General features: G+C 39.5%; 1 protein-coding gene across 1 annotated transcript in view; it reads left to right on the top strand.

Annotated features, from left to right (window-relative positions):
- Pdgfc (platelet derived growth factor C) overlaps nt 1-27,082 on the top strand; it is a 170,459-nt gene that overhangs the window by 114,916 nt on the left and 28,461 nt on the right. The window contains exon 3 of the mRNA XM_004655887.2: nt 12,853-13,033. Coding sequence (XP_004655944.2) covers nt 12,853-13,033 — 181 coding nt within the window. The remainder of the gene's footprint in view (nt 1-12,852; nt 13,034-27,082) is intronic.

Genomic DNA, 27,082 nt, shown 5'->3' with positions numbered 1-27,082 from the left:
TACCTCCCCCCAGAATAATTTTGTCTTTCTTGTTAATCACATAACTCAATAAAACAAAAAAAAAATGGTTCATGTGATAGAACTGCATGTTCAATCTGTAAGTTGGAATTCAAAGCTCAAATCTTTTTTAAATTGGCACAAAGTTCAATTGTATAGTGTTGGTGCTGTGGGTAGGAGACGTGGGAGTCGCTCTCTTGCATGAGTTAATATTTGAGGGGTCGTCACCATCCTGTACTGGAATTAATATGTGCTTAATGCACATTCATTAAGTGAAAGGAAGCCTTGGCAGCAGGGAGAAGCATTAGTATAATTGCTGTCCTCTGGGAGCATCGAAACTTGCCAGGAACACCTCAGTCTGTCAAACAAAAACAAGCAAGACTCTTTGCTGCTAAAAGCTCTCCTGAAAAGGATTGGATTTACTTGTAAGATATATGCTTCGGTTTGCATGCTGAAAGGTTACCGTATGTTTTGGCTGTTGACTGCCCCCCGTGGCCCTTGTGTTAAAGGTTTACAGTGGTGTGCTATCAGGGGTGATGGAACCTATGGGAGGTGAGGTCTAGTGGGAGACCCTTTGGGCTTTGGAGAGTGGCCACAGAGGTGATCGTGGCCTCCACACTCTTCTCTCTCTTTGTCTTTTGCGGTATGATGTAACAGATTTTGCTTAACTGTGTGCTCCTGCTGTAACAGGCTGCCTCAGTACAGGCTCAGCACACTGGGCCCAGTAGATAACGGACTGAAACCTCCCAAACCATTAACCAAAATACTTCTTTTTAATGGCTTCATTATCTCGGGTACTTTGTGATAGTGACAGGAAGCTAACCCACCCAGTATGGAACTGTGATCAGAAATGCAGTCCTTTCAGCCGTGTCCGAGTTCAGGAGACTCCAAGACATGACCAGCAGTCGTGTTTGTGTTCCTGGATCCACTCCCGGGATGTGGCCTTCGGCTGTGATGATGCGACACTGCTTAGCACTGCCCACTGAGGAATGGTCAAGTCCTAGGCAGCAGGCTTATGGGAACCAAAGGCTCAAAACAGCCCCTGGAGCCAGAATTAAATCTATGATCTGCAGGTGCAAGGGGGTTGTGGGTTGTAGGAAGTCCTGATTTGATGTAAGTGATGATGGTTTGGTATTTGCTATCCTTGGCTGGTAGAGAAATGTGTGTTTGAAGAAGGTGCCATGATAAGATAAGGCTTGTCTTTTATTTTACACACACACACACACACACACACACACACACACACACACACATTTGCAAGCAGGGAGAAAGAGAGAAATGCAGAAAGAATTGTACCAGGGCCTCCAGCCACTGTAATTGAACTCCAGATTCATGTGCCACTGTGTGCATCTGGGTTTATATAAGTACTGGGGAATCAAACCAGGGTCATTAGGCTTTGTAGGCAAGCACCTTAACCACTGATCCATCTCTCCAGCCTGTCTTTAGGAAGATAAGCCGGGTGCTGGAGTACCGGTATGTGCCAAAGAAGGAAGTGTGGATTCCACAGGTCTCAAGGGAACATTTTAGAGACCATGTGCAGTTATTTTTTCATAAAATTAGGCTTGGAATTAATGCAAAAATTCAGAATTAGAATCAAGTAAAAGTAATGTTTAGGAGTATCAATATTGGGCTGGAGAGATGGCTAAGAGGTTAAGGCACTTGCCTATGAAGCCTAAGGATCCATGCTTGACTCTCTAGATCCCATGTAAGTCAGATGCACAAGATGACGCAAACCGTGTAAGGTGGTTCACATGTCTGGAGTTTGATGGCACTGGCTAGAGACCCTGACAATTCAACTTTCTCTCCCTTGCTCTCTCTTTAAAAGAGTATTGAGTATCAAAGGCAGAGGTAGGAGGATCACTGTTGAGTGAATTCCAGGTCAGCCTGGGCTAGAGTGAGTAGAGTGAGAGCCTACCTTAAAAGACCAAAAAAAAAAACAAAACAAAAAGAGTATCAATATTCACTATGTGTATTTCAACATTATATATGCATAAGCATTTTGTCACCAACTGTGTGGACAGATACTTTCCTCTCAATCTGTTACCATGTTATAAATGTATAAATTTACTTATCTATATGTCCAGTTAGCAGTCAGGTAGCCTGAAAGTGTTGACAAAGTACCATGTTAAATATTAGGAACACAAAAATGGTACAGTGAATCCATGGCCTATAGAAAGTATTGAATAGGCCTGGAGAGATGGCTCAGCAATTAAGGTGCTTAACTGCAAAGCCAAAGTTCCTGGGTTTGATTCCCAAGTACCCAAGTAAAGGTGCTGCATGCATCTGGAGTTTATTTGAAGTGGCTGGAGGCCCTGGCACACCCATTCCGTCTCTGTCTCTCTTTCTCTCTCTCTTCTATCTGTCCATTTTTCTCTCTCCTTCAGATAAATAATCAAAATATTTTCTAAAAAAGAAAGTATCGAGGGCTGTGGAAATGGCTTAGTGGTTAAGGCGTTTGCCTGTGAAGCCTAAGGACCCTAGTTTGATTCCCCAGGACCCACATAAGCCAGATGCACAAGGGGGCGCATGTGCCTGGAGTTCGTTTGCAGTGGCTGGAGTCCCTGGCACACCCATTCTCTCTCTATACATATATGCCTCTTCCTTTCTCTATCTTGGATAAATAAATAAAATATTTTTTAAAGTATTGAATAGTAAAGGGATAATCATGGACAAATGACCCACATTCCCCTATGAGGAGGGTCCCTGCGGAGGAAGAAAGACAGGGAGGAGGCTAACGATGGTAACAACATGGCTGTATACACACTGTGTGCATAACTAATAAAAAACACACATAACCAAATTGCCATGGGTGTGGCAGGGGCCATGCGCAAAGACATCATAATCACAGCCATGGGACCCACAGAGGGCTTCCTTGACATGCTCATTCAAGGCGGAAATCAGAGTAAAAGTGGCCCCAGTGAAATTGGGAAGGAAATATTATTGAAAGTAGAGATTTAATTGGTTAGCTTTGAAAAATATTGAGCATGCAAGCCCCAAACATCACTGTTAGGTGGTTCCCAAGCATTCCAGTGAGATAAATGCCCCTGTGCCTGCTTGAAGTGCCAGAGTCACAGTCTGATGACATAAAGTCTGTGTTTTGACCTCTGACGGGGCTGTGATTGCTGGAATTGCTACTAAATGACGTGATCACATTTGCCATCTGGTGAAATGTCTGTCTCACCCAGGTTGAAGTCCGCAGTGACTAAAGGCTTAAGTAGCCCACAATGACTCAGTTGCCCAAAGGCCCCGAGGGAGACAGGAAATCGGTCTGTGCTGTCTCATCAGTTCCCTGATCTGAGGTCAGGGGTGGCAGAGAGAGGGTACACACACATTGCCTATTCTTTTTTATGTTTATTTATTTCTAAGGAAAGAGATAGAAAGAGACAAAATGGGTGTGCCAGCGCTTCTAGCTGCTGCAAACTCCAGATGCATGTGCCACTTTGTGCATATGGCTTTATGTGGGTACTGGAGAACAGAACTTTGAATGCTTTGCAGGCAAATGCCTTAACTGTTTAGTCAGCTCTCCTGTGCCACATTGCCTTCCATGGGCCTTAGTAGCATGAGGTCTTTCACGTCTCCTAGACAGATGGAACCGTTCATGCTCCTGCCAAGTCAGGTAACAGATAGGCTGTGGGTCAGGAAGACTCCATGAGAAGTGCCCACACCTTCATAGACAGTATATTCTACTTGTATGTAAACAATCATCTTTGCTGTATATTATTTTTAAGACAAAGAATTTTCATATCTTAAGCGGTAGTTTAAATTCAAATACAAGCAGCATAGTAATTGAAACTGTAGTACAAAAACTACTACAAATAGTCTCGAGTTACACCTCATCCTTGCTTGATAATGTGGAATGAACAGTTCATCAGATACATTTTACAAATGGGGTTTCATTTCTATTTTGTTCTTTTAAATTACTGATGTGTTACTCATGGGAAGGTTCTCAAATCACCAGATGACTTGAGACACAGACTTACTTCTTATTACTATCTTAAATGTACGATTGCTGAAGCAAAATGAACCATTGGTTCTTTGCATTTCTAGAGAAATTGAGGCTCAGTGGAATAAATCTTGTCAATGCACATTTGTGAAAATATAAATAAAGGTGCCATGTTTCCAGTCAAAGAGAAAGGGGTCTGAGAGAAACCATCAGGAGCCAAGAGGAAGTGAGGGGTGTCTTTGAAACTGTCAAAGCTGCTGGATCTTCCAGTAGCCTGGTGACACGCCAGGAATGCTGGCTGTGAAAGCACCTGGACTAGGAAACCAACACGGTGATTGAGGAGGAAAATGCAGTAAGTCTATGACCAAGCAGTCCCTTCCTCAGGACCGTCCCAAGAAGGTGAATCTGGCCACGTGGACACTAAGTCTGGCATTTCTTATTTTTCGTTCATACCGTGTCCTTTGAAGAGGTCTGTCTCCTCAGCAGGATTGCCGTCGGAATCAGATCGGGACCAATCAGTGTTTCCTTATAGCTGAAGCATTTCGCTTGTTTGTTTCTTGGGGCATGACAAACCTCTGGTGATGTTATTGCTCACTCCTCCTTACTCATTAATCGTTTTCTTGAAAAATACAATCCCATAGATCCCATGAGGGTTTTGTCATTGGAAATAAATGTAACTGTTGATCCCAGAAAGGCAAAGAAAGAAAGAAAAAAAAGAGTGAAAATCTTGTTTGCATACTTTTTTAATGTGGCACAATTAAGATAACTTATTTACTTACTATCTAGGTTTCTAAATCTTGCACTTAAGAGATGAAATGAGTTTTTTATATCAAGATGTGCAGCCCAAAACAACGTACTTAGTGTGTGTATCTCAAGGGATGTCCCTGAGTTTAAGTCTCTATAGATCCCCAATGTCCAACAAAGAGGAGATGTTTTAATTTTGCTGTGTTAGTATATTACTTATTTTTACTCTTGCTTGTATGTATGTCTGACGTGGTGTGGTGCGTGTGATGTAGGCACACACCCGCGTGACCTTGCTGGGCCCTGTGTGCCTCAACTGCAGAGGGAGTCCCTTGCCCACTAAAGCTGGGACGGAACACCAAGTGAACTCCTCTGTCTGCCTGGTCTTGTTTTGAGCCCGAAAGGCCTGTTAATAGTGTCCAGTGCTCGGGTTGTCATGATCCTTGGGTCTCTCCTCCCCTGGGTGACGGGAGTTAGAGGCATTATGGCTGCGTATGCTCTGTTTACCATACAGCACAGTAAATAGATTGCTGTGACCTATTCCTCCTCCCTAACTGGCCCTGTGTACCCTGTGGTGAACAGCTCTCCTTCCCCTAGCCACTACTAACCACCTGTCTGCTGTTTCTGTGAAATGGACTTTTTCAGATTCTACATATAAGTGAGATCAGACCATATTTTTCCTCATGTACTGGCTTATTTCACTTATCTTAATGACCTCCAGTGTTGTAATGAATGACAGAATTTTAAGCATTCTTTTTAAAATTGTAGAGTCTTTCATATATGCATATGTATTCCACATTTTATCTATTTGTCTGTTGATGAACAATTAAGTTGCTTCCATATCTTGGCCTTTGTGAATAATTCTGAGGAAATCTTTTTAATATACTGATTTAAGTTTTTTTTGAAGTTTACCCCAAAGTGAAATATATAAACATAGTGACTCTGTGTTCAGTTTTTGGAGGACCCTCCATACTTCTTTTCCAATTGACTTACTACTTTACAGGCCTACCAACTTTGGATAAGTTAGCACATTGTACCCATAACTATACATAATTATTCAAAATAAATTTAATATTTTAATTAAAAACTAATTTGTTTAGCTTATAATTCCACAAGAAATTTCAAGGTCTGTTCATCCACACAACTGGTTAATAGTGACTTAATGACAATTACTATCTTTAAAAACTTGCAATTTTTGAATAACTTACTGTTGGACACCATACTAAATCCTATTTAGTCACATCTTCGCTCATTGTGACACTGATTGTTGTATATTTGTTAAAGAGATTCTAGAGAGCTTAAATCAGAATTTCTCAACTCGTTTGTGGATATCACCATATGGGGCTGGATGACTCTCTATTATGCCCTGTTTAACTAGAGACAAAATTGTGTTTCCTTTGAGCCTAACACTAGGTCCCTTCCCTGGTCTTTCTGACTCTTGCTTGTGTGGCTTTACCTCACCACACAACTTCTCTGTGCCCCTAAAATAAGCATAGCCACACTCCATGGATGGGCTTTGTTTGGAGATTTAGTGGCTGTTGATGACCAATCTAGTTCCTTGTATGTGATGCATAATGTGTCTTGCATTGGAATAAATATTTTTATTTTATTCAAGCGTTTTAGAAATCTCATTGAAATGCTGACTTGAAATAAATGCAAGACTACTTTTGTTATCGAGTGATATGATGTTTCCTCCTATAAGATGTATTCGTACATTATTGTTTAAATTAATTTATTGAGTTTTTAACATCTGCTCTGACATTTTTCCCTAGGAAGTTTTTCTTTTTTTTTTTTTTTTCCTGTTACAGACAAAACTATTAGTCCACTGTTGAGTATCTTCAGTGGTGATTTCTCGCTCTCCCATTGACCTGCATGCAGAATGCCTTTTCCAGATTTCTCTCAGCTGGTCTACATGGAAGAGGTTGTCAGTTCAGTTCCAGCAGGATTTCTCAGCGGCCTTGAAGCCCAAGTATGTGGAGTCTTCAGCAATAGGGTCTTACCATCTATTCCTGGTGGGAAACCAAGGGCCTCGGCAATGGCCTATAATAATTTGGGAGCATCAGGGACCTCCCTGGCCAACAACTCACTGGACGGTATCCCATCCCTGGCACTGAAAATTTTCTAGTGACAATCTACTTCTCAATCTACTTTGTCCAAGAAAGTAGGTTTTTGTATGATAAATTTATATCCTCTTAGATTTTGATTAGCCCTCCTTCCACCTTTCCTTTAGGATTATATTGTGTGTAAGTAGGTAGAAGAATAGATTAATGGGGGTAAAAAGGCCTAAGTGAGAAGTCATTCTTAATTGTAAATTAATTATTCCAATTTCAAACATTTAATACAAGATTTAGGCTAGCCATAGCAATTTTTCACTAATAATTGAGAAGATAGCTATAATTTTCAATTTTTATTATTGTTTATGAAATATTGGAAATATCTTTAAAGTGTAGTATAAATATCTTATAAAATCCCATTCCATCTTGTTTAATTGATGAATCCCTGAGAGACTTTTCAATTTCTTCTGGGTTATTGATTACTTTCATGACTTTTTCTGTAACTATTAATAATTCAGCTTCTTAGTCATCTTTCTGATTTATTCCATGTAAGTTACATAAATAATAAGATTTAAGTACATTCTTATTTGGAATCAAAGCTTCTGGCTGGTTGGTACATTTAAGAAAATTCATTCTCCTCTCTTTCATTTTCCCTTTCCTCTCTGTTCAAGTATTTGGTTAAATTACAAATTTTAATTTTGTATTCATTAATGATTACCTTTACTTTCACCTGGTTTGTTTTATTTTTAAGTTGGACTTATGGCACCTATTTACAGTATTTTTGTTTAGTAATATGAGTACTTTAAAATTCTATTTTGACACCATGACGATTTTAACAATTCTTCATTAGTTGCATTCTCTTTTCTGCCATATGTTCTTAGTCCTTGGAAGCTTGTTACTTTGCTTGATGTCCATAGTCTCTATGTAGGAGTCAGTTCTCCAAAACAATTTACAGAGTCTAATAATAAATATTACCAAGTTAAGTATAAGAAATATCTATATAATTGATATTCCTAAATCAGCAAAATAAGTGATCAGTTTTATGTTCAATGTCCATGGCTTTTTTTTCCAAGCCCTTGCGCATGACCATTTGGTCAGTTTGCATAAAGCCTCCAAAATTCAACCTACTTCAGCCTCAGAAAAAGGAAATTTAATGACATAGGTATATTTAAATAAAGTAAGAAGGATGGCTTAATAATATTTAAGAGCTTGGAGTCTAGAAATTGGTCCCTAACACTGAAGCCATGCCTTCACATTTAGTTACTATGTAAACATAGCCAAATTACTTAACATTTTTACATATTGCAACCCACCAAATAGGCATAGTCAGCAATATCAACCCTTGTTTTGGGGGAATAAAATAATTGACCGCATAGAAACATTTGAAAAAGTGTCCATCACAAAGTAATCACCTAATAAATATAATTATTATTTAAATATATTATATTTATGTTTAAATAAATAAAAAAATAGAAAAACACTGTCTAAATAGGGGTGTGAAATCACCATTTCTGTGTGGGGGTTGCCTCTGCTAAACTGAAGTGTAATTGTCTAGGTGCTGTAGAACGATTATCATCTTACTAATTTTGTTAACTTTCCCAACCAGCTTCTGTTCTAGTTGACACTTGCTGAGGCGGGCTTTTTCACCCACATTCCCTTGGTGCGGCTTTCACCACTGTCACGCCTGATACATGGTGCAGATTTAATTGACAGGGTTTTAGTTCCTATGAACTGGAGACAGCCTGTTCCTCAGGGTTGGTTTATTTTTGTTGAAGGAAGCTGGGTGCCTGACAACTGTGTTTACCAGTGGATTTATTTCTTTGGTATACTCCTTAACATTTTTAGGAGTAAGAAAACAACTCCCACATCCTCACGGTTTTTGAATTTCCACAGAAAAGCAGAAACTCTGTCTATAACACTAGACATGTTTGTTCATCATAAAAGGACATAAATCCTCTGTGGTTCCCCGGGGTATGTTGGAGAAAGGGAGTGATCAACACCAGCCACTTAGCACCGTGTGCTGGCTCATGCTGCTTTGAGAACATGATGTTTGATTGTCTCATAAAACAGGCTTAGTAAATCCTTTAAACACTGATGTGGACAATTGTGCATCTTGAAAATTAATACCTGGGGGTGTATTATATATAAGGATTACCATGTCTTCAGGATGGCCATGTGGGCATGTATGGACTGCTTGCTTTAATTATTTCCATTCACTTCACTATGACCTATTGTGATTTTCAACATTTTTTTTTTTTACCTCTCTTCACTTTCTTCCTGACATTTTGACCTATGATAGCCATTCCTCTGTCACCCAACTTGTGTGAATCCCATTTTCTGATATGAGCATTCTGTCCAGGAGAGCAAATGAACAGAAAAACATACTCTTCTAATTATGAGAGAAGACAACTGGGTTTAATGCACTCTTCTTTTCCAATCATAATTCTACATACTTGACAAGATAGAGGGAAAGATTGAACCAGGTATGAATGGCTTTTTTTTTTTTCTGTTTTTTTATTGCATTTTGAAAAACGAAGTTTGTGGATGCTTTCCAGACACATCCTCGCTTGATCTGTTTCATTTTTTTGTGCCTTTGTACATTATGTTATTCTATTTTGTTTTATTTTGTTCCTAGCAGTGCATGGCAGGCAAGTGCTGTACCATAGATTACTCAGCCACTCAAGTCTGTTGTACATGATCCTCAATGCATTTTATGAAAACTGTTTCTGTAATTATATCCTTTCCCAGGGGACTTTCATTAACAAATACTTGATTTATTAATATTTTTATCTTCCATAGATGTCTTAATGGTGGTTACATATGGCTATGAAAGTGATGTTTTAAATTGTCCAAAAAATTTCACAGAATTGTTTAACAACAGACCTGGAAAAAAGTTTGAAGTGCATAATTGACTATGAAACAATTGGTAGTTTATGCTGAAATGTACTTTTTGATAGGCAGAAATTGTGCCAGTTTTAGATGTGCATTTCACCTCCATGGAATGAAAACACCATAAATTTTGTAAAAGAAAACTATGGTAAATGTATGTTTCATACTTGTATGAGCATGTAAGCATTAATTGCCAGCTGTCTGGCTGAAAATACAGGAATCATTATAGAAACTAACATGAAATTCAGCAGAAAATCTTCATAAAATAAGTAATACTTCCTTTCCCTTTCTCTTAGGTACACAATAGTGAATTTATATCCTTTAAGTAAGGCCAAAGTTAAGACATTTTTTAAACTATTTTTCTTTTATGGCCACCAAAACCACACATTCCTTAAACATGAAAAGCAAGGCTTATTTGGACTTTATAAACTCAACATTTTATAATGCAGATATTTCCTCATGATTTTAAAAGCATTTAAAATTATTTTAAACCAATTACAAATGAGATAGGCATATATGGTGCTGCATTATCAATAAAAATTAAAGTTGAATTTCATATCAATGCTATAGGAGTGGTTTCTTGAGTATTATATTATCTTTCTTAGGATACTTTCTATATTTCTAATACGCTAGTTTATAGATACTAGGTGTTCTGCCCACTTTATTTGCTGGAAATGTCTTTGTATGCTCATTTGTCAAATCCATTGTGTCTGGTTGTCTTCTCTTTGTCCAGGTTTTGCACAGGGCAATGCCGACCACTTTTGCTTCTGCTGGGAATTTTCCTGTCCCTCTTTCTTAGCTCCCTTGCCAACTGGGAAAATGCCCACTTCTCTGAACACTGCTTTGTAGAATGCTTTTGTTAAAGGACCTTTACTTTTCACTCACACCTGAAAGGTTCCTTCAAAGGCCTCAAATACATGATGTTTTTTTCTGTCTGAGTTGTTGTCTTAATTAAATGTGTGTCTTCTGCTATGGGACTGTTAAACCCAGATGCTTATAGAGCTAAATAGGATGGATAAACAAGGCGATAAGGATTAAAAATTAAACAGAACAAAATATGAAGATTAAATTGGAAAACTATTTGAAAATGACATGTCTCAACAAAAAGTCTTTTCATTCAGTCAGTCACCCATTTAGTCAATCATTGTGAAGACCAAGTGTTCAGCTCTTCACCTGCCAGGTGCTAATCAGGTCTGCTGAGTACCTGGCCCTCCATAAATTGAACAGACACTGCTACACCTGTATCTAACACCAGTTCTGAGGAGGATCCCTCACAGAATCACATCAGTACAAATGACATGTGGTGTCACCAAATCTTAAAATTAAAGAGAGAGGAAAAATTACAGAAATGTGGATTCTGGGAGAGTCCCCCCTTTTAATATATTGACTTAAAAATTTAAGGAAACATCAGGCATATTAAAGCTGTACCAATCTCTATTTTCAACAGTGTCCTTCAAGTATGATTCTCACAGTATAGTCTGAAAGGTCAAGTCTTCTTATCTACATCTGTTTTTCCCCACTTCATCTGCATGGACTGCTTGGTTTCCCATCCTTCATTCTTGGTTTAAAATGCCTGGCCCCTCAATCTTATATTATCTGTTTCCTGTTGTGCTTCTTGATAGCATGTATTTTCATTGCTTTCTTCGTTCATCCCTTGGTCTGTCGATCAATACTCATTCACAGACAAGATATCAAGTCTTTTGTAATAGACTTTTCTTAATCTCATTGGGTAAAATTCCTCTTGCTCCTCTGGTATTCCACAGTGTATTCAGCAGTGCTTTAATCAATGTGCTTTATGAACCGTGAATCCAAGGAATCTATATTTTCTTCAGTGTAACCTGAACATCCAGTGTAATACTCTAAACGAAGCCATCACTTTATAGACGCCTACAGGATGCATAATGAAAAACCAATCAGATAGATTTACTTTCCACACACCAAACATAGGTTCTATAAATACAAGCTTTGTTTTCTCTGCTGACACTGATGAGAGTAAAATTACGAAAATGATCATTACCAACATTTTAACCAGTGATAATTAAGGTATTTACTTAGATCTGCTCTATTCTACTATGTTACATCTGTTCCCTCCTTCAACACCTCCCACATATATACACCCAATCTACAATAAATAAAATACTTACTTTTCAGATTTTGTACATTTGAGCATTCTGAGACCTTGCCCACTGCCATCCAGGAGTTTTCTTCTCATCCCCAAAGCTTGAACCAACTGAAAATGTTCTAGTAGATCTCTGAAACATTTGCTTATTGAGTCATGCAAGTCATGCTGTTTTAAATAAGTAGTCCTGATGTGAAACTCCTAACCAAAGTTGCCATTTATTTACAACAAGCTTTATGATATTTTGTATAATCTGATATAGAGCAGAAATATGTAAGCCTTGATTTTTTTCTTCAAGTATTTAATACCCTAAAGTAGATCACTTATATACAAATGTACATATCTGCTCAATAATAAGAATCTGTGTTTATTAAACAAGAGTGATATCAGGGCTAGAGAGATGGCTTAGCAGTTAAGAAACTTGCCTGTAAAGCCTAAGGACCCATGTGCCATCTCTCTCCAGATCCCACATAAGCCAGCACACAAAGATGGCACAAGAACAAGGTTTACTGGTGGCACACATGTCTGGGTTTGATTGCAGTGGCTGAGGCCCTGGAACACAAATTCTCTCTCTTGCTCTCACTCTCATCATTTCTAAAAATAAAATGTGATATCAGGAAGTATGATCAAGCAAGATGATGTGAAAGATGGGCACGTAATGATTTGACTGAAAAAAATAAAATAAAACCGCACCTCAGATACAGATAGAAAACCAGAGAACCTGATTAGGATGAGCAAGCTGCCAGAAAGTAATGGGCAATGATTTTAGGACCTAAGATGAAAATAAAATCACCAAATTCAGATGAAAGTTACATGAATAATTCACGAGGTGAACATCAGATATTGTTGGTACATGTAAAATAATTTTTAAAATGTCTAGTAAATTTGGAATCTGTTCATTTTACTATGAAAGTCTTCTAAGTGAAGAGTCATATATATTCAGTTGGGTCTGAATTTCAGTGTCCTTTATAGAATACTTAATTATATTCACCCTGTTTAGCTTGGGATTAACTCATTGCTCTGCCCCATAAACTTACTACATGGATACAATCTGTTTTGCCAAAAACAAGAAATTACATTTTGCCTCTTTTCCTTTCCCCCTCTCTCAGGTATGATTTTGTAGAAGTTGAGGAACCCAGTGATGGAACTGTGTTAGGGCGTTGGTGTGGCTCTGGGGCTGTGCCAGGAAAACAGATTTCTAAAGGAAATCAAATCAGGATAAGATTTGTGTCGGATGAGTATTTTCCTTCTGAACCCGGGTTCTGCATCCACTACAATATCATCATACCAGTAAGTACCGTTTTCAGATACCTCTTACTTGATTGACTCATCTATTTGTTTATCAATTTCTTCACTTAAATATGAGAATCAGAAGTTGAAAACACAGGAAAAAAATCTTTTCCTAGCTTGGATGATTTTTTTCTCTCTACAAGTCATTGTTTCTGTGAAAAACAAATTAGTAAACAATGTCATTATAGATAATGAAAAATGCCAAATGTCTTCTCAATGCAGGAAAATAAAATATTTTAATATTTAATATATTTTTTACATTTGAAGCATATTACTAAGTAAAATTTGGACACTGAGATTATTTTCTTGAGTTAAACTACTTAGGATCTATTTTCTCAGCATCCTGGTCTGCAGAATTTATTTTAAATTTTGTTAGAAAACATAAAACTGAATATGGCCTTAGAAACCATAGGTGTGCTTCCCAAATGTCCTTTCTTCAACACTTCTTGTTTGATTTCCAGCATTTTAAAGAAATATTTTTAATACTATTTTATTTTTATTTATTTATTTATTTGAGAGAGAGTAAAAGAGAATGGGTGTGCCAAGGCCCCTAGCTGCTGCAAACAAAGTCCAGACACATGTGCCATTTTGTGTATCTGGCTTAATGTGGGTTCTGGGGAATGGAACCTGAGTCCTTACGTTTTGAAGGCAAGTGCCTTAACTACTACGATATCTCTGCCTGCGCCCTTGAATGTTTAACGTAGCCGTCTAAGGGAAGAGGCACTCCCGGGAGAAGCTGGGCTTTAATAACACCATACCCACCCCCAGCAACACCCTTCTCCAGCTGTGCTTCACCTCCCAGAAGACCAACAGCCTCCTGAGACTGACACTAGCTGGTGACCAAGTTTTCACAACACAGGAGACAATGAGGGTCATCTCATTCAAACCACAACAGCAGGCCTTGTGCAAGAAGAAACGAGAGAATGTGGAGTTAGTGTTTCTATTGCCTGATAAATGAAACTTTTTTTTTTAAATAAAAGTTGCTCTCAGGACTAACTAATATATATGAATTTTACTATCTCATAATCTTAGCTCTTTCATATTAATATATTAATATATTAATTTTACTTTGACATCTGACCTGGCATTTCTTCACATTTTTTTTTTTAAATCAAGCCTCCTTACGTACAACATATACATTCCACTCTTAATAATTTGCCTACAGCGAGAAAGATTTGATGATCAAAATCTGGCAGGTTTTTACACAGAAGCTTTTCAAAATGTTTTGCATCATGGCGTATAGCTAAATGACACCCTCTTACCCTCAAAACACACCGGCAAGGCAAGAGTCATCCATCACTCTTATCTGTGGTTCACAAAAGTGACAGCCCAGGGGAAGAAAATGTGCCTCTTGGAGAAGAGACTTCGAGGTCCTTGTGGCATTCGCTCAGGGGCAAGTGCCCCGGTGAGCCATCGCGTCATCTCTCTGGCTTGTCCCTTTCTGCCTTGGATGAACTTTTCTTACTCACACTCCCAATTCCCTCCAGGCGGCGGTTGGACGGCCTGCAAACCCACCACTGCAAAATAAAATCCGCTTTGCTCTTGACCACTATTAGCTTTGTCATGGTAAAAATAGTAGGAACCGCAAGCCCATTAACTTCCTGCACTGAGGTTTGCTGTGCCAGTCACGCTTGGTGCCATCCAGAGGGCAGCTTCTCAGAAACTGCTCAGAAGCTCAGCCCTTTCTCTAGCGTCATAGAACAGGGGACCTGCATGAACTCCCCAGTAGCCATGTGCTGCTCAATCCCACAAAGTCATCCCGTGAGTCATAAGCTAGAAAATTTGTAGTGATGACATGAAGAGATCTGCTGTGCAGTGTCGCAGAGACAGTCAGGCTTGCTTTAATGTTCAGCACCGGTTCCCTCATTTGGGAGCAAGAGAGAGTTGCAGGGTGCTGGAAATTAATATGATATCCATGGCAAAAAACTTAGTAGACACTACTGAACAGCCTCTAACATATATATATATAATTAGCCTTTTGTGCTTTTTATAATGAATATTTCAAATATGTTTGTGCACAGGAAATATGTCAAGACAGTTTTTTTTTTTTTTTTAATCCCAAAGCACAAGTTACAGAGAAAATGTACTCACAAGTTGTTTACAGAGTTAACTCTTCTGTCTTCTTCTTTGGGCGCATGTTTGGATTTGGGTGCTGTTCACTCTCAGCACCCCGTGGTTCTCATTGCCATGGATCACAGAGGAAAGTCAATGAATATTAGTTAATGTGCTCACAAGTCATTTCTGCCATGCAGCTGGCCATAAAATTATTGTGTTCATTGTGAGGTGATTTATCCATTTATTTCCCCCTGAATGTAAATAATACAGCTTACACCTTAACAAGGGACGTTTGTGGTGCTGACTAAGGATTTTATGTTTTATAAACCTAATTTCTCTTTATATTCCAATTTTGGTACCCTTTTCTTGATTTCTTAGAATTAGATAAATAAAATTCATCTCTCCATTTTACAATGTTAAGTAAGCATTAATGGCATAGTTTAGTTTTAAAATCCCTAATATGCAGTGTTGACCTGAGGTTATGGTGAGTTCTAGGGCTAAAATAAGTGTACTAGGTTTACCACAGAAATTTTTAATTTTGGTATATTAGTGCTATTTCAGAGAATTATTTATGGAAATATTTCTCAGTCATGCTTCATTAACAAATAATGAAAAACAGGTCTGTGTAAATTGATACAAAATGATATATATTCAGCTTTTATGATTGCTGCATAAGAAGGTAATATCTTTGATTTATTTCTCTTTCTTGCTGAAATGTAAGAGAGAAGAGAGAGAGAGAACAACCTACCAAGAGACTACTCAGCCTGATAGGTTAACAGTGAGAGATGTTTTAACAACAACAACAACAGCAACCAAAAGTCCTGAAGCAAAATTGAAATGAAGCAAGTCAAGCTTGTTTCCACGTGCAGGCCACACGCAGCGAGAGCCCAGAACATGCTTCAGACTTATTAGGAAGAAAATTTTTATTTAATTTTTGGATAAATTATATTAGGTATGTGTTACTGGGAAGTGTATCCTAAGACCCCATTTTTAAAATGTGAGACCTGGCAAGGCTGAGAATAACATTTTCCCTTCCAGTATAAAAAGATATTATTAAATCTTTCATTTTACTCCTCAATTTTTGTTATCAAACTCCTCTAAAGAGCCATTTCTAAGGTCTTATGTAAAAAATGTAAAAATTCAAAGCTTAGCGTTTTAAATTATTTTTTCTTAATATAGAACAATTCATGGTTAGAATGCTTGATGTAATATAAAACACACTTTTTTATGGAATGTGAGGCTTTTCCTTTTTTTCCCTTCCAATCTAGTTAATATTATAAAAATAAACTAAAGTAATCACTCATTTAAAAAATATTTTATTTCCCCCTTATTCCTAACTTTTCATCAAATAATTCTAAGTAGAATTATAAGGTAATGTTTACAATGCTTTTCCTCTCTTTCCATGCAGTAAGTTCCAATTTAGATAAAGAGAGCTTCCAGAGAACTAGGCATTATAGAAACTACTGCAGCTGAATTTCACACATCATCATTTTCTTTATCCCCCCGAAAAGGTGGATAGCAGAGGCCTAAGGATCTAACTCAATGCCCAGCAAAAGCCAGCTGCTTTATCAAGCTTATGCTATTAGTGTGTGACATTACTTTTTTGATAAATGTGCATCATCAGTGACACTTGCTAGGATATCGAAGCTTATTATTCTTGTTAGTAGATGTAAAAAAAAAAATGATGTAAATAGAATAGTGTGGTGTGGTGTAGAGCAGAGCAATGCTGCTGTGTCACAGCTGCATTACAACTGGAATTGTGTGCTGTCCGTCATAGTGACAGCGTTAAGCAAGTGCGTGGGCCATGGTGGTGGGTTCTCTGGGGAGAGGTGAGAAGGACATTTGGTGCCCGAGGTGCCACTGAGGAATGCATGACTGATTGCCAGAGCAGTTATTAATTATGCAGGATGTGAGAACAAAGCAGCTTCATGGATATTGAAGTTGTAGAGAGAGAAAAGGTGGGAGGTTGCTTGTTTCCTTCCCTGGTAGATCCCAGTAGAAAGTTCCACTTCCAGAGCCTGTAGAGAAAAGTCGTTCCAGGGGACCACGCACGCTGCGTATTCAGATGAAGAACACTCCCAACAAACCCTCAAGCAAGCTCCGCTTTGATCCCTCTCACATGCTCTTACGTAGGAAAAAAACCAGTGTGTCTAGAATAGAATCACTTACATCAGTGACATGGCACGGATACTGTGGAGCAAATAACAGTGTAGAATGTGCTGGAAAGTCTTTGAATTTCAAATCATCACCACCACTGTGTTCATCCCCATGTTAATCATACTAACCTCTCGTGAGTACTGATCTATCTATATTCCATATCTATCTGTCCGCCTGTGTCTCTCTATATGAATCTATATTATTTATACTATACATAATGAGAGAAAAGCCAGAGTCTTAGAATTGCCCGTAGCACTGTGCTCATGGAAAGGGCTTTCCAAAGCATGGCATTATCTACTGCTCTCTGAAGCATGTGTTGAATGGCTAGATTTTTATTAACATATATAATGTGTTTGCATATTTATGTAACAAGTCATGAGGTTGCACTTATTTTATTGAACCTAGGAAATTATACAATCCCTGCAGCAGCTAAGCTCTTCCTAGTAGGAACATTCACTGAGGTTGCTTTTGACTTAACTTCTGCCTCGTAGGCACAAGCACAAGGCTCCCTATCCTCCTATGCTCCCCTGTCTCATTTCTACTGACTGCTTCTGCTCTAGTTCATGCCCTGCTATCTACGAAAGTTTGACTCGTGGTTAATATTTAGCAAATAAAATGATGCATCAGCCCTCCTTCAAGAAAAGTGAAAGGCAGAGCATTTTAGTAGAGCTGAAATTAAAACTTTAGACAAGTGAATAGTTTGAGGTTCGATGATAATTGTTTTTATTATTTATTTACAAGGTCAGAAAGATCTAATCACTTAAGCTGAATGCACAGTAACACTGATGGGAAGTATTCTCTAAAAGTAGTATTTTTGTCAATAACATCATTTGTTTTATAATATCAACACACATTTTCACATGAATTCCTTCAAGATGCATTGAGGGATTTCTGAGATATTTTGAGAACATTTGGATGGATGACAATATTGACGTGAGTCATCAGTTCCCTATATTCCTTACAGAAGTATGTACATTGAACTATTCATATAGAGTATATACTCTGTAGTTATACATGCATAATAGTTATAGGTATGTAATAATATCCTAGAGATAGTATTAAGTATGATCTGTTATAGAAATTATTTTGAAAGATTTTTAGAAAGAAGAGAGATGACTATTGAGAGCCAAGGAATTCCATCACTGTCAGAGCACAAAGAAACTCTAAACAAGAACACAAACAAATAAATGATCAGGAGTTGTCCTGTGAGAATTGTTTTCAAATACAGTGTAAAGCACTTTGAGTGTATTGTACGTGTCACATATGAGAGTTTCTCTTTTGATTCTGGTAGCACCCAGTTATTTGCATCTAGATCACCAGACCCACCTGTAGACTCTGTCTCTGCTGTTATGACTCCTGTGAGCTTGGGTTGGGAGCCCAGGGGAATTACTCTCTGTAACTTGAACAAGATGAAATGAGTTTTACTAAGAAATTGAACACATGTGCTTTTATATTCAAATTAGCATGGATAGTTTGTGACCCAGCTTGGAAGACACATACATATTTGACAGCTAATAAGCCATGTGTTCTCACTTCATCTTTTCATTTTACAGAGAGGGGGGTTTCTCATAGAATCGGGTGTGTGTGTTTCAGTCTATAGGGCTTACTTGCATGTATGGTCCATCTTTCCATGCTGTGTACCGAGGGCTATCAATTTGTCAGTATCAATTGGTCGGTTTCGTGTGGGCATGGCACTGTGGTCATCACCTCCTGCCATTGTTTCTGCTCACCGCCATCCTCATATGGAATTCTCAGATGGCTCAGTTCCAACACACAGTGTGATTCTACAACGTATCTCATCTCGTTCCACAATATGATGAGATGTTTCAGTCAAACCAGACATTGCCATCTATCAAGAAAGACTCTCATTTCTCTAGACTTTGATTTCACATTCAATGGCAATTTTTGTTCAAGTGAATCTTATAGATGGTTCAAAGGACAAGTGTTTCTTTTAGAACGCCAGCTCACCCCTCTCCCCTGTGGAAACTCGGTTTTTGTTTCTTATACTTCTTTCCAGTGACCCTTGGGGAATTTACTCCACAGCCTAATACAACATACTTTGTCTGTGTGTGTGTGTGTGTGTGTGTGTGTGTGTGTGTGTCCGTTCTTGACCCTTTGGCTCTAACAATTATTAACTGACTTTGCATTCTGGAAGGTGAAGTTTTACCTCTTTCTGTCTTGTGACTTCGTTGCACACTTAGAAACTTCTAATTGATGAACCTAATTTATCCCTTGTGTGCCTTAGCAGAACCATGAACCACTTTCTTTCACAGCTAAATGAAGTAGATCAACACTGCATTTGGAGTTGTGCTAGTTTATTTTTTTTCACTTAGTTTTTATATTAGTCTTTGGTTCATCGCCCAAGCACAACTCAGATTGTGTGTGTTATTTCTTTTTTTGTAACTTTTTTTTATTAAGAACCTACTATGTAAATAAATAAAAATATACATCTCTAAAGAGGGGTGTGGGCTGGAGAGATGGCTTAGCAGTTAAGGCGCATGCCTATGAAGCCTAAGGACCCAGGTTTGACTCCCCATATCACATGTAAGCCAGATGCACTTGGTGGCACATGCGTCTGGAGTTCTATTGAAGTGGCTAGAGGCCTTAGCATACCCACCCTCTCTTTCTCTCTCTCTCTCCTCCTTTGCCTCTAATAAGTAAATAAAAATAAAAATTGTTAACAACAACAAAAAAAAAACATACCTTGTATGGAGACATTATGTGTTGGTACCACCATTTCCCTCCTTCCTGCCTGTACTCCAGAGGGGCCACCCTCAGTGGGGTTGCTGGTATTCTCCATGGGGTTGCGGGTTATTCTTTGTGGGAGCAGAAATCCCAACCTATGGCTCTTACAGTCTTCTGCCCCCTCTCCCACTAAATTCCCTGAGCCTTGGTTGCATGTGTTTTAAGTCTACTTCCATGATGAGCTCTCGGGAGCCTCTGGGTTTCTGCTTTGGTAGGTGTTGCGTATCCTCGGCATCCGTCTCCTTCACCCTGTCACTGATTGTCAGGCCCACTGTGTAAGCAGCGCTCTTGCTCATCTTCCCACTTTCTCTGTGGTTTCGCCTGGACCTTGACATGAGAGGGATTGTTTACCTCCTTCTGAAAAGGAAAAGAAGATTGCCCAGCAGAGAATGAAGTCAGTATAGGTAAAATTGGATAAGTGTTATTAACTAAGGTAGAGTTTGATGGATGTAGCCCTTCTTTTCACCAGAGGCTCATGGGAGCTTGACACTGGAGTGCATAATCTTTGTCTCCATAGGATTCTGACCTGGTTTACAGTCCCAGATATGGGTTCTTTTCCACTGAAGGGATCTTTTAGCCAATGAGAAAGCCCTTGGTTAGCCACCAAGGCTGTGTGCCATCATTGCAGCGATGTGTACTTCTCACCAGGCTTGGTGATTCTGAATGGCTTAGACCCCTGCTTACTCACACCACTGTTAGCCGCTTTCCCCCAGTAGCTCACACAGTGCTTTCTACAACTAGATGGGCTGCCTGTCTGGGAACTGGCTTCCTTCTGGATGCCAGCCAGATCTCTCCATGTTCTGTGCTGGCAATGTCTTGTGTTTTCAGCAATAAGGTCTTACCTTATACTTCAGGTGGGTAATCAAGTGCTTTGGCAGAAGATGTCTTGTTTTGAGGACCTCGTAGGTCTTTCTGATCAACAGCTCCATGTGAATAGCACCTATTTCTGGCACTGCAAGTTACAGGTCAGAGGCAAAGTTTCTTAAGGTTAGTCTTCATCCCACTCTCTCCAGGGCCCTTTTTTATCAGGCGTTGCTCCCACCCCCACAAACTCCTGTTGAGGGTTATGTCTTTTAGTCTACCTTCAAGAGAAAGGTTTCTATGGTACCAGTTCATTTGGGGTTCAGTTTTGTGTTATTTCCTCCCAAGCCCTTCGGTCTCTATTGTCTGGGCCTCAAGGTGCCTCTGCAGTATACCAGCAGTTAAGCTGCTCCAGGTGAGGAATCGCTGATGAAGGGGGGCATGTGCTGATTGTCTTCCTGTGGCTGCGTGTGTTTGATGTGTATAATGTGCTCTAAGTCCACCCATTTCCCTACACATTTCACTGTATTGTCTGTTCCTCCTGCTGAGGAGAATTGCATTGCGTATATGTACCACAGCATTATCCATTCGCCCAGTGATGGGCACCTGGATTGATTCCTGCTCTTAGCTGTTATGAATTGAGCAGCTGTAAGCATGGCTAAGGAAATAGCTGTGTAGAGAAGCAAAGGGCATTTAGGGTAAATTCTCAGTAAAGCAGTATTTCTTAATATACCCAGACACTTTGGTTTCCTAGTATTTTCGTATCCGTGCAGAAGCCCTCTGGGCTACCCCAGTATTGGGCTGGGTGCTTTACGGACCATGTCACTTGTCACCGCCCTTCCCACAATCCCTTGCAGGCTGATTCCTTGCCTTAGATGCTTGTTTGCTGAGTCATCTCATTCCCTCTCGTCATTTATTCGTTGTTTAGTAGGGGAGTAAAATCTCCATGAATTTGCTGAAAAACGTGAGCATGAGTGATCAAAGGTTTGAGGCCCTGCATGGCAGAAAATGCCTCTCATTGCCCCTTAAACTAAAATGGCTGCAATTCAAGACGGCCATGTACAGAGTGATCTGGCGCTTTGAAAAGCTTGCTGATGTGTTGTTTGTACTTGTGGTGCACCTTTAAAAAATACTGAGTTTGGGGGCTGGAGAGATGGCTTAGCGGTTAAGTGCTTGCCTGTGAAGCCTAAGGACCCCGGTTCGAGGCTCGGTTCCCCAGGTCCCACGTTAGCCAGATGCACAAGGGGGCGCACGCGTCTGGAGTTCGTTTGCAGAGGCTGGAAGCCCTGGCGCGCCCATTCTCTCTCTCCCTCTATCTGTCTTTCTCTCTGTGTCTGTCGCTCTCAAATAAATAAATAAAAAATGAACAAAAAATATTTAAAAAAAAATACTGAGTTTGGGCTGGAGAGATGGCTTAGCAGTTAAGCGCTTGCTTGTGAAGCTAAGGACCCTGGTTCAAGGCTCGGTTCCCCAGGTCCCACGTTAGCCAGATGCACAAGGAGTCGTACAAGTCTGGAGTTCGTTTGCAGTGGCTGGAGGCCCTGGCGCGCCCATTCTCTCTCTCTCTCTCTATCTCTCTCTCTCTCTCTCTGTATCGGCCTCATTCTCTCTGTCTGTCCCTCTCAAAAACATAAACAGAAAAAAAATTAAAAATAAATAAATAAAAAATACCGATTTCCCTGATCATTTGTTGAGACATGTAAATGAATGTTGGTTGGTAAATGAAGTCACAGCATTAAATGGGAACAATTCTATCCAGCCCCTGCCCCATAGTAAGAAAAATATCATCCCCCACCCAAGTCTGCTTGACAATGCCAGCCCACAGGTGGTCAGTTTTATTCTGTTCTAGGAAGTTGCACAGGGAATAAGTCTCAATAACAAAATACATTTGGAATGCTAGAGTTTCATTCACAGATTTTCAGCCAATCTCCACGTTGTCAACCTCAATGTCACTCCTACTTCCACAGGCCCCTGGGACATCACCAGGAAGGAGCACTGTGGTGACACCTTCACCTGCCTCAGGTGGGTGGGTGGCCTTGCCCACCACACTCTGGCAGATCCACCAAGCCGGTGACCACCATCTGCTTTACGGCAAATTCTATTACTCTTGGCTCCTTCCGACCTTCGCTTTGGCCTTAAAGACTTGCACATTTTATTTCAATTCATTTTATTTATTTAATAATTTTTAGAGAGAGAGAGATAGTTGTCACACCAGGGGCTCAGCCACTGAAATCAAACTGCAGACACTTGTACCACCCAGTGGGCCTGTACAATCTTGAACTTGCCTCACGTTTGTGCGTCTGGCTAACGTGGGATCCGGAGAGTCAAACATGGTTCCTTAGGCTTTGCAGGCAAGTGCCTTAACTGATAAGCCGTCCTTCCACCCTGGTTGCACATTAGAACGAACCATTTCAGAGGATGACATAGCCAAAACCACTCTCTTCACATACTTTTTTCTTTATTTGGGGGGTGTATTTATTGGTGTCTTTGTTAGAAGCTACCTTTCTGTGGAGTGGGGAATTTGAGGGACATTCTTTTGAGTCTGCCAACATGAGTTCAGCCCTTCTCGGCACTCACTAAATCCAGATCCAAAGTAGTTCATGTGTCTGTGATCCCAGTGTGTATACAGAAATGAAAGGGGGAACGTGCAAAATCCTGAAGCAAGTGACAGTGGACAGAGGGACCCTGTCTGCAAATGGTGGATGGAAGGTAAAGAGAATCATCCCAAGATGTATGCCCATATGCACATACATCATACACATGCATACACACACATAAATAATAAAAATGGACAAAAAGAATTACCTTCCAATATAAGCTTAAAAAAAATAACCAGAAACTGACAAATCCACATGTAAGTATTCTACAACTTTTGCTGTATGTCATTGAATCCTCACAATTCAGTGGCATTACCATTTTGATGTTTGACACTCAGAGGAAGTCACACATGCAGAAATGATGGTATTACCTAGAATTTCTTACAAATAGGGTTAGTCTGTTTCTGAAATGGTTAGAGAATCATTAAATAAGTAAAGACAAATTTAGCTCTCTGATCATCATTGCTTTCTTATGAAAATACCTGTGCCAACATACTATTTCTGTTGACTATAATGTCATCCATGTTTGGGAAATTTTTGGTTTATTTTTAGTAAATGACAAGATAATAAGCAATGAAGGATAAAATACTACTTTTTGGCTCAGAGAAACTTTAACAATCATAATACAGTAAGTTACCCGCTCCTTAAAGAGATTTACATGTAATGAATGACAAATGAAAAGGTAATTGCAACCAAGTCACTATAGAGTCAAACCTGCCACTGCCAGCCATTGCCCACGTCCTTGATGTGCGTATTCTAGCCACCCTGCCAGCAACCACATATCCCGACATGCATGAAATACCGAGGGCCATATTAATCCAAACAAATCAGAAGATAAACCTAGAAACCAGGTATACTTATTGACTAGGAAAACCTTCTATTAGGCATTTTCTGAATGCATTTCTATGGAATGCAGAAAACCCATAGCATCTTATTTGAAAAGAGGCAGTTCACACACTGTCTAAAAAATAGTGGCCTTCCAATACGTGTTCAGAATAAATGAAAGAGGAAAACAGCCTGAGTACTAATATATTTGCAAAATCCTGTTTTGTAGCTACTTGTATAATGTCTCCTTGCAGATCACCAAGAGCCCCAGAGAGCCAGGAGGGAAATTCTGACATCAGGATGCCTTTGTGGCCTTGGCCTCAGGCCCAGGTCCTGCCTGCACATAAGTCAGCCTTCTTGTTAAGCCTGGCTTTGTTTAAGTGTGAATGAAAGTACAGGTTGAAGTCCCTGGCTCTGCACTTCCTTCTCCTTCTCCAGGGCAACTATTATTTTAGATGTGAGATTAAGGTTGTCAGCTCTTGCCTTAAAGAACTGTGTGAATTATCTTAAGTACTTCCAAGGCAGGTTGTTGAAGAAAGCTAAACTGTGTACTACAAATTCTTATTTTTTCTCCTTACATAAAATAGTAGAAAGACATTGAAACAGCAATTATCTGAAGATTAAAAATCAAATCTGAGGTAGGGATTGGAAATTAATATGCAAGCCTCCACACCCACCGTGGGCCATATTGTCTGTGCAATCATGCTTTCAAATTTTCATAGCATTCCTGAGGAGGAGAGGCTTTTTCCAGTAGAATAACATTCTGGTAGGGTACAAAGAAAAAGGCACTTTCCTGTTGGATATAAGTTAATGAAATAGCATTGAATGCAATTAGTTGTTTTTAGAGAAAGAAATATGTGAGACAATGCATGCCAAAACTTGACTTTCAATGCTTGAATGAGAAGGTATTAAGACATGACACATCCTTTGGATAGGAGCCTTTAGAAGTCATCTCAAACCTTCTGACACAAATATTTTCCTTTCTTTGGGGGAGAGGATGAGTGACAGAGCTCCAGGGAATCCTAATTCCATCACCGGTAAAATAACAGGATGAACTCCCAAGTGCACAGAGCTTTGTTTAAGTTTGACCTTGGGGATCCCTTTTAGATGTGACCTTTTCCAAGAGATACACTGATTTCTGAATCTAATACCTGCATGTCCATTTTCCAGCTGCCTTTTAGAACACCAAAGAAGCATAATATTTTATGACTAGATATCAGACAACAGAAGCTTGTAGTTGAAACAGTGTAGACTGGTGAGGTATGCATGTTTATAGCACATTGCAGCAGGCTTCCCATAGACTTGGAATCTTGTCTGTGTTTTCTTTTATTTGAATAGGATGGCTAATGCCTCTGTAAGGGCTTCATTTGCCCTCCATGCCTCACCTGTTTCACTGGACAATAAAAGCATAGCATGATTTTAGACCACTGAACAATGAGTTTATGAATCTCAACATTTCAAAAGATAGGGGCATGGCCTGGTGATGGCTCAGACCTGTAAATCCCACTGCTTAGGAAGCTGAGTGAGGTAAGAGCATTGAAGCAAATTTGCAGTCAGCCTTGATTCCATAGTAAGTACCAGGACAGCCTAAGCCACAACGTATAGCTGAGTCTCAAAATGCACATACACAAGTGCTTCCCCTGCCCCACACACACGGGATCCTTTCGAGAGATGATGAGCTGTAGCATCCACAGAACCCGGTCGCTCACAGCCCAGCAGGGGAGGACCTCACTCAGTAGTACATTAGACGGCTGTGCAATGGGACAGCTCGCCCACAGCCTGGGCTAATTCGTCATAAATAATGCCAATCATGGAGCACTGGTGTCGTATGACACAACCAGGAAATTTTGAATGAAGGAAACCCCAAACATCCTAGGAAGTGGTAAATAAAATTATGACATGAATAATCGTTCACAAATAAGAAGCACAGAGATATCTGATCCACGATTATAAAAGTGGATTCATTCAGAAGGGAAAGTATATGTTTTTGGATACCCCAAAACAGCTCCACAATATTAGCTAGGGTCCGGAGGAAACTTTTTAAAAATTTTTCCTTTACTTACTTAAGCTCTTATTTATTTAAGAGAGAGGCAGATAGAGAGAGATAATGGACGCACAGGTACTGCCAACCACTGCAAATCAACTCCAGACACAAGTGCCACCGTGCGCTTCTGGCTTTACGCTGGATAGTGGGGAATCAAACCCGGGGTCATTAGGCTTGCAGCCAGTGCCTTAGCTACTGATCCATCTCTCCATCCCCAGGAGGAAACTTTTTATTCTGAATTTTTACTTCCTAAATGGCTTCATACAGAATTCCCCAGTGTGGTGTGTAACCATGATTGCAGCTGTGAGTAGAACATCTGCCATAAATTAATAATCACAGAATAGAAAAAAAAAATAATCCCACGAATCACTCTTCTTGATACAGGATCGTAAGTAAACGTGTGAAGCATAAATAATCATGATACATAAATCCACGAATAAGGCTCTGTTGCCTCCAAGACAGAGATTAATGAAGGCTCAGGATGCTAAGAGCTCAAGATATAATCTGTAGATTTAAACTCATGTCAAGATTCAGAACTGATTGCTTAAAATGCTCTTCATTGCCACAGAAGAGACTGATGCCTCCAGGGCTACTTAATTTCTTCTCATGCAATATGTATACAGTTTGGTTACCACAGGTATGGTATGTGATAGTATTTACATATTAAACATAACCATGTAATAGGTAAATGTCAAGCAGTTTTCAAAGGGAAAGACAGGAGTCCATGATACATTTCCCAATTTTAGAGTAGTTCAATAGAGTCTAGCCCAAGAACACTGTTGAGGCTATTAGCTGGTCCATTAGTGGATTTATGTGTTCAAGTGG

Source organism: Jaculus jaculus, chromosome 12 (assembly GCF_020740685.1).
Source record: "Jaculus jaculus isolate mJacJac1 chromosome 12, mJacJac1.mat.Y.cur, whole genome shotgun sequence".
Taxonomy (NCBI): domain Eukaryota; kingdom Metazoa; phylum Chordata; class Mammalia; order Rodentia; family Dipodidae; genus Jaculus; species Jaculus jaculus.
Note: the sequence above shows the minus strand (reverse complement) of the source record. Positions and strands in the feature narration are given on the sequence as shown.